The 14,010-nt window shown below is 47.0% G+C and overlaps 1 protein-coding gene across 1 annotated transcript in view; it reads right to left on the reverse strand.

Annotated features, from left to right (window-relative positions):
• Positions 1-14,010, reverse strand: part of LOC102247812 (calsyntenin-2) — a gene marked incomplete at its 3' end in the record, with an annotated part of 265,941 nt that overhangs the window by 38,872 nt on the left and 213,059 nt on the right. Inside the window, exons 3-5 of the mRNA XM_005863660.1 lie at positions 12,968-13,163; positions 11,999-12,207; positions 5,720-5,869 (exon numbers count right to left, since the gene is read on the reverse strand). Of these exons, the coding sequence (XP_005863722.1) occupies positions 5,720-5,869; positions 11,999-12,207; positions 12,968-13,163 (555 nt within the window). The remainder of the gene's footprint in view (positions 1-5,719; positions 5,870-11,998; positions 12,208-12,967; positions 13,164-14,010) is intronic.

Genomic DNA, 14,010 nt, shown 5'->3' on the forward strand with positions numbered 1-14,010 from the left:
TTGTATTGTTTTTTTAGTTTCTATGTCATTTATTTCTGCTCTAATCTTTATTATTTCCTTCCTTCTACTTACTCTGGGCTTTTCTTGTTGTTCTCTTTCTAGTTCTTTTGTTGTAGAGTTAAGTAGTTTATTGCTGATTTTTCTTGTTTTTTGTTTTTTTGTTGTTTTGTTTTTGTTTTTGTTTTTTTGAGGTATGCCTGTATTGCTATGAACTTCCCTCTCAGGACTGCTTTTGCTGTGTCCCAGAGATTTTGGGTTGTTGTGTGTTCATTTTCATTTGTTTCCAGGGAGTTTTTGATTTCTTTCTTGATCTCATTGGTAACCCACTTATTGCTTAATAACATGCTATTTAGCCTACATGTGTTTGAATGATTTGGGGTGTTTTTACTGTAGCTGATTTCTAATTTCATTCCACTGTGATCTGAGAAGATGCTTGATATGATTTCAATATTCTTGAACTTGAAGAGACTTGTTTTGTGTACTAACATGTGGTCTTCTGCCTCTTCTGGCACACCTGCTATCTCTGTGAATGATCCATGTGCACTTGAGAACAATGTATATTCTGCTGCGTTGGGGTAAAATATTCTATAAATGTCCATTAAACCCATTTGATCCAGTGTGTCCTTTAGAGTCTCTGTGTTCTTGTTAAGTTTTTGTCTGGAAGATCTGTTGAGCGAAGTCAGACGGGTATTAAAGTCCCCTACTATGTCTGTATTGTTGTCAACCTCTCTGTTAAAGTCCTCCAGAAGTTTTTTAATATATTTAGGTGCACCTATATTGGGTGCATATATGTTTACCAGGGTTATATCCTCTTGTTGGATCAATCTCTTTAGTATTATGTAGTGACCTTTGTTGTCTCTTGTGATGGCCTTCATTTTAAAGTCTATTTTGTCGGATATGAGTATTGCTACTCCAGCTTTTTTTTTCTTTTCCATTTGCATGGAAAATTTTTTTCTATCCCTTCACTTTCATCCTGTGTGTGTCTTTTGTTTTGAGGTGGGTTTCTTGTAGACAACATATAGTTGGGTCATGTTTTTGTATCCATTCAGCTACCCTACACCTTTTGATTGGGGCATTTAATCCATTTACCTTTAGGGTTATTATTGAGAGGCACTTATTTATAGCTATTTTAATTCTGTATGGCTAGGTTTCTTTCTCTGTTTCTTCTTCTCAGCAATTCCTTTAGCATTTCTTGTAATACTGGCATGGTGATGTTAAACTCCTTTAGCCTTTTTTTTTGTCTGGGAAGCTCTTTGTTTGACTGTCTATTTTGAATAAAAGCCTTGTTGGATATAGTAATCTTGGTCTCAGATCCTTGCTTTCCTTACCTTGAGTACTTCATGCCATTCCCTTCTGGTCTATAGAGTTTTTGAAGAGAAATCAAGTTTCAGCCTTATGGGAACTCCGTTGTAGGTAACAGTTTTCTTTTACTGCCTTTAAGATTTCTCTTTGTCTTTATTTTTTGGCATTTTAACTATGATGTGTCTGGGTGTAGGTCTGTTTGGGTTCTTCTTATTTGGGATCTCTGTGCCTCCTGAACTTGTGTGACTTTTTACTTTACCAGGTTCTGCTCTCACAGCTCCAGTCCACTTCACCCTCCCTCTGCCAGAGCACAAGGTGGGTGGCTCCACAGGGAATTTTGTGCATTGGCCTTTCAAGAGGGTACCCGAACTTTCAGCTGCCACTTCCTGGCCGCAGCACCCTGCTGCTTTTCACAGCTAGATGTTATGTGGGTACCCTCCTCAGATTTGGTGCTCTCTGCTGGGGAGCCCAGCTTGGGGATTAGATCCCAGAGTTCTCAGTGGCACCCCTCCACAGCTGAGATATCTCTCCAGGACTTCAGCTGCTGTCTGTGGGTGCCCAGCCAGCCCTTTCTCACCTCTGCCCCTCCTACCAGTCTCTATGCAGTCTCCACCTTTGGTCCTTGGGTATCAGGGTTCTCTTCTGTGAGTTTCCTGTTGATTGGAGTTTGGAAACTTTGCAGCTCCCCACTCTGGCATTCATAATCTTGACTGCCCACCCCACCCTACCCCTGATCGCTCCAATCTGGCTTCCCACTTTTCCCCAGTCCCAACCCAAGCCAGACTGGCTTCCTTATACTGTTCACTGGTGCCCTGAAGGCCTCCCCTCTCTGTGCTCCTCTCCTATTCTATACTGTGCAGGCTTCACCCGCACCAGCTTCAAGAAGAGCCAATCTTTTCCCCCAGGACCTGGCTACCTCTCACAGTGAGGAGCAGCCTGCCTCGTCTGCAGTTAGCAAAGAAAGCCAGTAAACTGTGGCTCCCTCAGCTTACCCTACAAAGCTGGGAGAGGGGCCAGACGAGAAACACATCTGGGACAAGTGGTGGTTTGCTTGTCCCTGGAGAAAGATGTATTTTCAGCTACAAGGCTGTAGCCCTGGCCGAGGGTAGAACAGAGAACAGGCCCCAAGATTGGTCAGAGATGAGGTTGCCCAAGTGGAAGAATAAAGTGGGCCTTATGCTGGAAGGAGAGAAGGTTTTCCTGTAGATATGGAGGCTGGAGTAGGCATGGCAGGAAGGCACTTTGACCTCCACATACCTAAGAAGCTGGAGGCCCTATGATCTGAAAGCCTGCTGGGACAATGGCTGGGAGAGGGACCTACAGATGTGTACAGGGGTAAGCTGGAGGGAGGAGGGGCGCGATACAGAATCCAATGCCAGCTTCTGCCACCAAAGGCTGGCTGACTAAGGCAGGGAAGCCATCTAAAGTGGTTGATTCTGATGTTACACATGCTTGAGTCACTTTGCCTGACATGGTGAACTGATACATGGATTTGCTGCTTCCCGCTTTTCTCTGTTCCACAGGAAGCTATATATACATATACATATACATATACATATACATATACATATACGCATATGCATATACATATACATATATAGTTAACCTTCACCCTAGGGCAGGGGTGGGCAAACTTTTTGACTCGAGGGCCATAATGGGTTCTTAAACTGGACCCGAGGGCCGGAACAAAAGCATGGATGGAGTGTTTGTGTGAACTAATATAAATTCAAAGTAAACATCATTACATAAAAGGGTACGGTCTTTTTTTTTTTTAGTTTTATTCATTTCAAACGGGCCGGATCCGGCCCGTGGGCCGTAGTTTGCCCACGGCTGCCCTAGGGTGTTTTCCCATTCATTTTTACAGAGAGTGGAAGGGAAGGGTAGAGATCGAGAAAAACATCAATGGGAGAGAGACACATTGATTGGTTGCCTCCCACACATGCCCTGGGGCTGGGGATTGAGTCTGCAACTGAGGTACATGCCCTTGACCAGAACTGAACCTGGGACACTTCAGTCGGTGGGCTGATGCTCTAACCACATTGCAACCTGGCCAGGGCAGAAAGTTATGTTTTTTCACCACTTGTCCATTAAACACTTGCCAATCACCTGAATTGTGCCTGGCCTTGTGCGGGGCGCTGGAGACACAACGATGAATGGGCACAGTCTTTACTTCAGGAGGTCACTGTCTAGAGCCGCAAAGAGCATTGTGCACCAGTGGGGAGGTGCCCTTCAGCCTTCGCAGAACTGAACGTTATTAAAATGTTTTTCTTTGCATACATTTAACACTGAAACAAGCACCAATTCTGTTAGAAAATTACATTTAAACACAGTTACAGAAATGTAATCCCAAGTCACAGGTGTCTCATTTATCAAAGACAAAAGCCATTGGGACCGTTCTCCAGACGAGGCTTGGCTTTGGTTTTTCCTGCTTAAAATCCCCCTGTGAGCTTCTTTCATGCTTAGGAAGATTTTATCTTCTTTCCAGGCTGTTCTCTTCAAAAGCCAGACCTTCACTAGGGCCAGTTCTTATAACTTAAAATAAAACAAGGGGAGTTCTTCACTCGGCTAGCTCATTTATTCTTCAACAGCTATTTCTTGAGCACCTAACGTCGGGACTAGACATGTGCCAAGCCTGAAGAATTCGCTGGTGAACAAGAGAGACAGAATCTTGCCCTCAGGGTCCTCAGTGAATTATCCCCAACCAGAGCTCAGGCTCCCTGAGGTTGGGAACACAGCTTGTCACGCTTGCTTGTCCCTCTTTCTCTGTTTCTTGCTTCATCCTAAACAGACCAACACAAAGACGTCTCTACTTTGTTCTTCATGTCTCATGTGTCTTACTGAGCTCATCACCTCTTCGTTCAAAGGCAAATGACCCTAACCCTGTCCAGAGGTGGGTTTATTGCTCCTCCCAGCTTTCCAGTTGAAAGATTAAGGGGGACAGGCTGTGCAGCAGAGGAGCACTTTGAGAGCTGCCTTGTGAGGGAAGTGACCCCAGGTGTCCTTGCTTTGCACCCCGAGGTCTTGCTAGTCTGGCCCTGACAAATTGGATTAGGAATAAATGCCTGACTACCATTCAGAGTCCGGCCAGTGACCTAGATGGTGGCCTGGCATCAGTCTGCCCCATAGGGATGTGAGTGACCAACACAGCGAATTGCACCCTCTATGAGGGAATTTAAGAATGAAAGATACACCCACCTACCCCCCGCCCCACACACACACAGAGAAAGAGAGAGAGAGAGAGGAAGGGAGAGAGAGAAAATATAACAGGGGCCTGAAGCTTAAAGACACACCTAGGGAAGGCAATAAACAGCAGCCACAGAGTGGAGGACTCCACAAAGCACCGCGAGACATGGATAAGCAGTAGCCTCCCATAACATCAACACACGAAGCAGAAACAGGAGCAGTCAAGCAGCCAAACTAGTAGCCCAGAGGTAACTGCTCTGCCACCGGAACCATCAATGTCATTGCTAGAGCCCTCCTTATTCCATGCATCCAATTCTCTGTAAGACCATCTACACAGCTGACCTTGCCTCCTGGTTTCCCCTTAGCTTGGTGACAAACCTCCGCCATCGAAGGGTAACCCAGACCTTTGTTCTATCCCTGCACCCTAATGATCTAAGTGAGCACAAAGCGGATCCTCCATCCGAGGCATTGTCTCGCCATTCCCAGAGCCAACGTTTTAGAAATCCCTTAGCCTAGAGGCCGGGTGTGGCTCTCCAGCCTCTTACTGCTAGAGCCGTCTTTATTCCATGCACCATGCATCCAATTCTCTGTAAGACCATCTACGCAGCTGGCCTTGCCTCCTGGTTTCCCCTTAGCTCGGTGACAAACCTCCGGCATCAAAGGGTAACCCAGACCTTTGTTCTATCCCTGCGCCCTAACGATCTAAGTGAGCACAAAGCAGATCCTTCATCCGAGGCATTGTCTCGCCATCCCCAGAGTCAACGTTTTAGAAACCCCTTAGCCTAGAGGCCGGGTGTGGCTCTCCAGCCTCTGCCTGGACGCCCTCTGTGCAAGCCCCCCCTGCCCGGGGTGTTGAGTAATGAGGCCACATTTGAAATGCAACAGCCCGACTCAGCACTCTGCGATAAAGTGAACAGGCCTGCTGGCCACCTGCTGAGCACCGTGGGTAATTACTATTGATCCAAAGATGCCATGAGATCTGAGAAAGAGCACACTGGACAAACGGAGCCTGTGACCTTAGACAAGTTACCTCGGGCATTCTCACCTGTGAAATGGAGATACTATAACCCTAGGAGCTGTCAGAATGAACCAGCTACTCTATTTCCTGCAGCAGAGTGACTGCACTTTAAAAATCCCTCTAGCCACAAGTTTGCCGATTTGAGGATAGGTCTAGCAGCTTCCATGCACCAGGTCCAGCTGCCTTTCCTCAGAGGACTGACAAAAGCAGGCCCACCTTGCCAGCCAGGCTTGCACACTGGCTTCACGTCCACCTGCACCAGGGTGTCCTGAGCGGCAGGCTTCTGGCCACAGTCGTAGGCGGTCACCAGGATCTCGTACTGGTGCTGCTTGTCATAGCTCAGCTTCTCGGTGTTCCTGATGTTGCCTGAGGACACAGAGACATTCAGCGTGGTTTCAGATCAAGTTGAGCACGCTGCCGTTCTCCCACATCCCTTCCCCACTCCTCCAACCTCCACCAGAATGAAATGAGCCCCTTCCCTATCCCTTGGTAAGGTCAAGGGTACAGGAGGCCATGGCTTCCACAGGCAGCCTGCTTGTTCCTCGGTGGCAGATTCCAGGATCAGTTGACTGGAGCCACCCCAGCTGTGGGGCAGGGCTGCTTCGAATCCCAAGCACGCATTTGGGACCCGACTGGTTTGTGTGTGTAAGTGATGGGCTGTTGGAAAACTCTCTCTCAAAGTGCCCCATGCGGCTGCGGCCCTGACGTCAGGCCCAGAGCTCATCTGCCATGAAATCTCTGGGAAAAAAAAGATGGAATTCAGAAATGTCCTGACACATATTTTTTAACATCTGGGCTCATTGCCAGGAATGTTCACTGCCTCTTCTCACATTATTTTGCTACCAAATAGGAAGTAAAATCAATAAGAAAACGTGTGACCTCTCTTGCAAAGCTGCACAGAATAACCGATTCCTTGCCCTGGTGGCAAAGACATTTTTCTTCTCCCAGAAAGACCAAACCGTTTTTTATGAGCCATTTGTGTGTTTTCATCCCTGTGGGTGTGAGATTATGATTCAGGAATAAATATTTGATAAATAACAAGCAAAACTTTAATTGACGATTTTTGCTAAAATACCATTTTGGTTCCAAGAAACTAATGAGAGGCCCAATGTGCACTGAATAATTTTTAGTTTTTGATTCCAAGAGATGCAAGTCTTCCTTTGTTGAGACTGATTTCATTCTTGCATTATTTTTTTCCTGATGGTGGAGCTGACAGCAAATTAGAACTCAAATGCTATCATCATCCTTTACCAGAAGTGAAATTAAGAAAGTGGAAATTAAAGGCAAAACAAACTAACAAGCAAATAAACAAGTGTGGAATGGCTGACTCACACAAATTTTTAGATTTCATCCAAACTAAGGGAAAACTACCAAATGAGCTTTCTTCCATTCCAACTGATTATTGTTCATGTGAATTGAGATAACAGGGACTAAGGCAAGAAAGCCTGGGGAATTAGAAAAGTCACATAATGTTTTAAAGATCGGACAAGTTGATCCACCAATCACCCAGTCTTAAACAGTACTCAGTTGTAGGCTAGGAGCAGGTGCAATAAATGTGCGTGCCTGTGAGGAGGAGGAGGAGGGAGTGGAGGTGAGTGGTGGTGAGGAGGGATGAAGTTGCCCATGACATTGGACCAAGCATTCAAATCATTTGTTCTGCTACCTTCTCCGAATTGTTTCTAAAAATGCAACTGCAACCACGGATTTGAAGTAAGATTTACTTTGACAAAGCCAGTCAAAAATCTCTGAATAAAAACGGGTTTGAGGTATTTTTGGCCTTGTGGCTGGTATTCAGAATCCCTTTCATTTTCCCCCAAATATTTGTTTCAGTCTCAGCGTGCAGCCCGTACAGGTCCGGGACGGCTCAGAATCGGGTTGGTAACACTCCCCCGGGGTTCCCTTAACAAACTCATTTGTGGTTACAGTTATCACAGGGGAGGGATTCTGCAGGTGCAGGCGCCGGAATATAACCGTGAGTAGGAGGTTTCAGCGACATCAGATTGAATTTTCAACAAAAAGTTTTAGCTTTCTCTCTCTTTCAAGTGAAATGGCTCTCTAAAGATACGTCTCCGAGAAGAGGAAGGCTTAGGGTTTACAATCCGTGTGACATTAAGCAGACCAAACACTATTGATTGTGCTAGAAAAATAAACACACGGGCCGGCAATCCTGGGCTCAATTTGTTGCCGCTCCTCTCCCGTAACTGTCTTAATGAAACTGTCTGAGAAACTAATTTACTTTCTCCGCCACCACCACCTTCAGGCCTGTGAGGATAAGATTCAGAGCACAGATGTGCAGCAGTGGGTCACCATGAGAGGCAATGTTGGGACCCACCGTCCTGTGGGGAGGGCAACATCTGGATAAGACACCCATTTAGCACATTTCGATAGCTCAGAAGAAGCCATCCATTTTGCTTCTGTTACAATTCTATTTCCCCCCTCACATTTGAGTGATTTCTCCTGGTAGTGCTTTCTCAGTTAGCTGAGTCCACAGTTAATCCAGGTGAATGGCTGCCCCTGGGGCCTATTCCCCTGTCCACATGAGCTTGGGCAGCTAACTCTCAAAGAACAGTTAGCCTGTACCTTGCAAGTTGGTGAAGGCAATTTTGTAAAACTCAGGTGGGGAGGGTGCAATGAGGCAAGCACAGTGACCTGCACACTCCCTCCCCTGGACCTGAACTTGGAACAACCCTTTTGGAAAACTATATGGGCCAGTCACTTTGCAATTATTCATACCTGCGGGGCATGCAATTCCACATCTAAAAATTGGTTCCAGAAAAATTTCAGATGTTTATTGTGAAAAATTGTAAATACATGTGAAAATAGGTCCGCCGCAGCATTATTTATTACCTCGAAAAAATAGAAGAGAAATGGCATGTCTGGTTGCAGGGGAGAGCTAAGGATAAGCGTCTGTGTGAGATGGAGTGTTGTTCAGCACTGAACGCGGTCATTATGAAGCACTTTTAAGGGTGGAAAAAATCCATGTTATCGAATGTGAAGCAAAAAATGGGAGGATAAAGAAAAGCAAGAGATGTGGGGCCATACTTTTATTTAAAAAGTCAGAAAACTACTGGTAAAGTGTCAATAGTGGTTACCTTTTAAAAAAATGTTTAATGGTGGTTATCTTTGGTGGGATTATACGTGACTGATTTTCTTCTTCACACTTTTCTATGCTTTCCAAAATTCCCACGAGGGCTTGTGCTGCTCTTCTATTCAGGTGGAAAAGAAGTGTTTTCATTTACTGTAAGAACACACTGACTCCAGGATGCACTTCACTCAGAGGCATCAGCCCCATTACTCTGTGGGCAGCGGCTGGCAGAGAACTCGGCTGAGACCAGGCACCCCTGACAATCAGACAAGTCTGTCCAGTGGTGAGTGGGTGTCATTGAGTCCCCGCTGTACCCTCTGTGGTCAGTCTCAAACGTGGTTGAGAGTCTGGCTGTGGCAAAGCTCTGGTGAATGCCTCCTTTGCTGTTTATCCACCCTTTACATGGGCAAGATATTTAATTCCCATTTTACTGATGAGGATCTGAGCAAGGTTAAGCAACTGGTCAAGGATCACACACACACACACACACACACACAGGGATGGATGTAGGATTAAGATGCAATTTTGTGTTTTTGAACTTAAAGACCATTGCCATGCATTCCTGTCAAATATCAGTAAGGAGAGTAATGATGTCACTGGTCACACACACACACACACACACACACACACAGGGATGGATGTAGGATTAAGATGCAATTTTGTGTTTTTGAACTTAAAGACCATTGCCATGCATTCCTGTCAAATATCAGTAAGGAGAGTAATGATGTCACTGGTGGAAAGGCCTTGGGGCCATCACTCGGGGGACGTAGGCTCTAGTCCCAACTCTGCCACCTGCATGATAGGTGCTGACAGGCAAGTGCTTTATGCTTTGGGGACTCAGTTTTTCCATCTGTTCAATGGAAATGAGCATCTAGGCCCTACCGATCTCTGAGAGACCAGCCAAATGCCAGAAGATGGGGGCCTGGCAGCCATCTGAAATCGATCTAGAACTTCCCAGGAGGTGGGTGATGTCACCAGCTCAGAGTTACCTGTTTATAATTTCAGCCTGGAAACCCATGGGGAGTGAGTGAGTAACCATCATGTCCCAATTACTGCTTTGATTTCACAGGGGAGGGAGGCTGAGGACTTCTGTTGAAAGAGGTCGAGTCTTCCGTTAAGACAGGTCATTCAGACTCCACATTGTATTCTGTCCTCCCTGTGCCCTGCTCCCCTTCCTTCCCTCACAAACAAAGAGCCTGGCAGGTTGGGGGCAAGGGGGAGGAGGAGCCATCCACCTGAAGCCCTGCAGTCTCAGTGAGTGGGCCCCAACTCAGTAGTACTTTTTCTGATATGCATGCAAAGAACTTCTTCAAGGAGCCTGTAAGGTCGCTGGAGGAGTGATGGATAAGAGCCAATTGGGAAGCTCATTAGAATGGGAGCTGTTTCTGTGCCTGCCCCTGGGTCCTACCTTCATTACTTGGAGAACTGTTCTTGTAACCTCACTGTCAGGGGCCCACACTCCCTGGGAGTGCCCACTCTCCTCTTCATCTTACTTTGTAAACCAATGTTGGAGGCAGAGGCCTGGCAAAGAACCATTACTCACTTTTAATGAGACAGTGAGGGAAATAAATTGGCATATGTTAGTGAAATGGCTCATCAAGGTGAGTAATTATCTCCATGACTGGGGCAGTTTACCCTCTGATGAAAGAATTTGCATCTCATCTCTCATTGGCTTGTGGCTCTCCAGGACTAAGGCAGGGGATCAAGGGGAGCTCGACCACTCATCACAGACACCTCCTTCTCTAGTCCTGCTCTTCATGAGGTACTTGTCACTCCCCAAATGCTAGTTTTTGCAGACATAGACCCAACAGCTGGTTATGGAGGAACAGAAAAAATACAAAAGAGTTGTTCATATTTTATGAAGTGGGGTGTGTGTGTGTGTGTGTGTGTGTGTGTGTGTGTTGTGAGATACGTGTCTGTGTGGTGGGGATGGGCCACCCATCTGTATGAAAAGCTATCAGAGAGCAGTTCTGACACGCTCTACTAGTTGAAATGATCTATTTCTTAGTCCCAAACCAAACGTTAATTGAAGTCTAGCATTTTATATCTTACTTTTTATGCACTGATCTTGTATCCTACACAATCAGCATCTGGTAATGTCCAGGTATTTTAGCATTTTATAAGGAAACTGCCTTCTGTTAGGAATACTGATTTCCTCTTACAAGACACATCACAGACGACTGGAGGTCAGGGAGGAGGGTTTCTCCTTGGCTTCCTTCCCTTCTGGAATCTGCTGCAGTTCTCGGGAGGCAGAAGACACTATACGGGGTCGGTTTCTCCCTGGTCTCAACATCGAGAAGCACTGGAATCACTGAAGACTTGCAAGCAGGTGACGGATGATATTTCCCTCTAGGTCTTGGCTACCAGGAAGCTCAGAGCTAATTTGTTGCCCAGCCCTGGCTCATGGCATGCTTTGCATACCAACCTTTATGTCACCTGACTTTGTATCTTTTATTTTGAATTTTCCCCCACTAGATGGTAAGCTCCATGTGGACAGGCCCATGTCTGTTTTAGGTTCTACTCTATCTCCATTCCCAGTTCCAAGCACTGAATAAATATAATTATTTACAGAGTGGACGAACTTCAGGTTTTGCTGCTTTTGAGTCTTTGTGCAGAACTTAAATCCCATTTGAAACAAAGGGGGGTAATATACATGAACCCATACACTCATGCTAATAATGAAATAAAATACTTGACAAATAATTTTCATTAGATTGATATGAAGTTATTGAAAATTGCAGTTAAAAGGGGCTGAATTGATTGGGCCTCTGGCTGTCATGTTTACACTACAATGAGTTTTTAATGAATGGTGATGGAGAAATGTCCACAAGGCTTTATTAGGACTGTTTTTACTTCAGTAAGTTCAGTTTGAGATTGGGATGTTGTGGGAGGGTTCTTCCATCCTTCATTCTCAGTAGAGTAGAAATTCTCAAAGGACTTTGACAAGACCTTTTAAGATTCCTGAATGGATCTACAGCTTAGAAGGTGTTTCAGAAATCTCCACCTTCTCTTTGTTTAGGAGCCAGAAACAGATTGTTGTGTGAGGTGATGTTACAACTGGTTATGTAAGAAAGGGACACACACATGGCCGAGTTGAGGGCATGACTCATGTCTAGGTGACAACTGAAAAATTCCACCAGAAAACCAAGCTGTGTGCAGATGAATGGCCTTGTGAGCTCTATAGGCTGTACCCACTGAGTAGGTGCCTTGGGGGTGTTTTATACCTGGCTGGGCTGCTAATAATGCCAGGCCATCTCTCCAGAGCAGGGCTGAGTTCTGGGTTATAGAGCCTAGATCAGGGATGGCATGGGAGGCATTGCCTGCTGAGTACATTCAGGCCCCCACTTGGCCTTCAGAATGGGGTGGGGGTTGTTTCCCTGCCCCCACTGGGGTCCTCTCAGGACACTCACCATTTCTGTCAATGGCAAAAGGGACATCGGTGGTGACAATTTCATAGTTGCAGATCTGGCTGTACTGGGGGGAGCAGTCCTCATCGACGGCCTCCACCTGTAGGATGCTGTCGTAGATCTTGCCCTCGGTCACCACAGCCTTGTAGGCGGGCTCTTTGAAGGCGGGAGCAAACTCATTGACGTCCTTCACCTGGATATGGACCACGGCCCTGGAACCACACACAGACAAGAAGAGATGGTGGTAAAGAAACAATTGTACCATCTTCCGCGCCGCCCATGGACACCGACTCAGGCCCCAACACCAAGAAAATGGAGAAACCACAAGCCGGTCAGGCAGTTGTTGTCTGAGTGTTCTGTCTGCCATCTCACTGGAGACCCTTCTACCGGCCCTCGTCCTGATCCCCTGCGATGAATTCACCCCAGGGCAACTCCTCCCCATTCGTTGACCTTCCTTGTCGCCCTTGACAACAGCATTCCTCTGGACTGTCTCTCCTCTCCCTCATCAATCCGTCATCTGTTCACTCACTCCTCCATTGAGTAAGAATTTAAGTACTCTTATTCTGTGTTAGTCTCTGAGTCAAAGTCCATTAGGGAGAGAGTTACAACCCAACATGAAGAGTTGCTAGGACAGAGAGAAGCACGTGGCATGGCAGAACCCAGGGAAAGGTCTCAACCTCTCAACAAGTCTGCAGGCCGGGGTGGCTCAAGGAAGGCTTCCCCAAGGAAGGGCCGCCTGCACTCAGTTCTGAGGGTGGAACAGAGCTGTCTCCCTGGGAAGCAAAGGGTAGAGGATTTCAGGTGGAGAAAGTGGTGGTACCGGTGCCTGCAGTGGCCTAGGAACTGGCCAGCAGCTGTGTAGGCTGGAGCACCACGGTATGGCCACTGGGTGCACATGTCTGTAGAGTAGTGTGTGACAGAGATGGTGGGCAAGAGTGGGAGGGGGTCCAGGAGCTGTGTCAGGCGACTCACTTGTGTGACTTCTTCCAGGCTGTCTCCCGGGGCCCCGCGCCACAGTCATAGGCCTGGATGATGAATGTGTACTCCTTCTGCAGCTCACAGTCGATGGGGCTCTTGGCACGGAGCCGGCCCTCTCCCGATGTCTTGTTGAGCACCACGGCCTCAAAGGGCAGCTCCTGGCCGTGGATCTTGAACGCACAAATCTCCCCTGCAGAGGGATGAAAGAGGAGCAGTGAGCGGGGATCCTGAGAACCGCCCGACTGTAGACGGAGCTTCCTTCTGTTGCACCAGATTTACAAAGCTAACGCCTCCAGGCCATTTCCTCCACTCAGAACTGTCAGACCAGAAGAGGCCTTCAGAGACCCAGCCCAACGTGTTCATTTCATGGATGGTAAAACCGAAGTGATTCACGCGTGGAAGTGTCACCCATCAAGTGTATCTGGGAGAAGAAAAGGGGAGAGTCACGTGCGGGACTGGCTGATGATCCTGGTTTCCCACTTCTCCGAGCAGGTTTCCCTCTGCCCAGTCTGACACTAAAAACTTGCCCACGTTGGCCAGTGTGGCTCAGTGGTTGAGCGGCAACCCATGAACCAGGAGGTCATGGTTCGATTCCTGGTCAGGGCACATGCCTGGGTTGCGGACTCCATCGCTAGTGGGGGGCGTGCAGGAGACATCTGATCAGTGGCTCTCTCATCATTGATGTTTCTATCTCCCTCTCTCTTCCTCTCTGATCAATAGAAAAATATATATATATGAAACAATTGCCCATAATCAAAAGGCAAATGACTGCAGAGGAAAGGAGGAAAAGGCCCAAGTGTGCGCAGCCTTTGGTCCTGTGACCACATCCTTGCTACCTGAACGTGTGTGCTGTGAGCCAGCAGCATGAGCGTCCCTAGCAGCTAGTTAGAAATGCAGATGTCCAGGTCCCACCCAGGCCTCCAGAGTCAGAATCTGCATTTTAACAGAGTCTCTAGGTGATTTGTTTGCTCGCCAACCAAGAGCCGCACTGTTCTGCTCTGTCCTTTGCTCCAGGTTTACACACTCCACGTTGCGGC

Source organism: Myotis brandtii, unplaced genomic scaffold (genome assembly GCF_000412655.1).
Source record: "Myotis brandtii unplaced genomic scaffold, ASM41265v1 scaffold18, whole genome shotgun sequence".
Taxonomy (NCBI): Eukaryota; Metazoa; Chordata; class Mammalia; order Chiroptera; family Vespertilionidae; genus Myotis; species Myotis brandtii.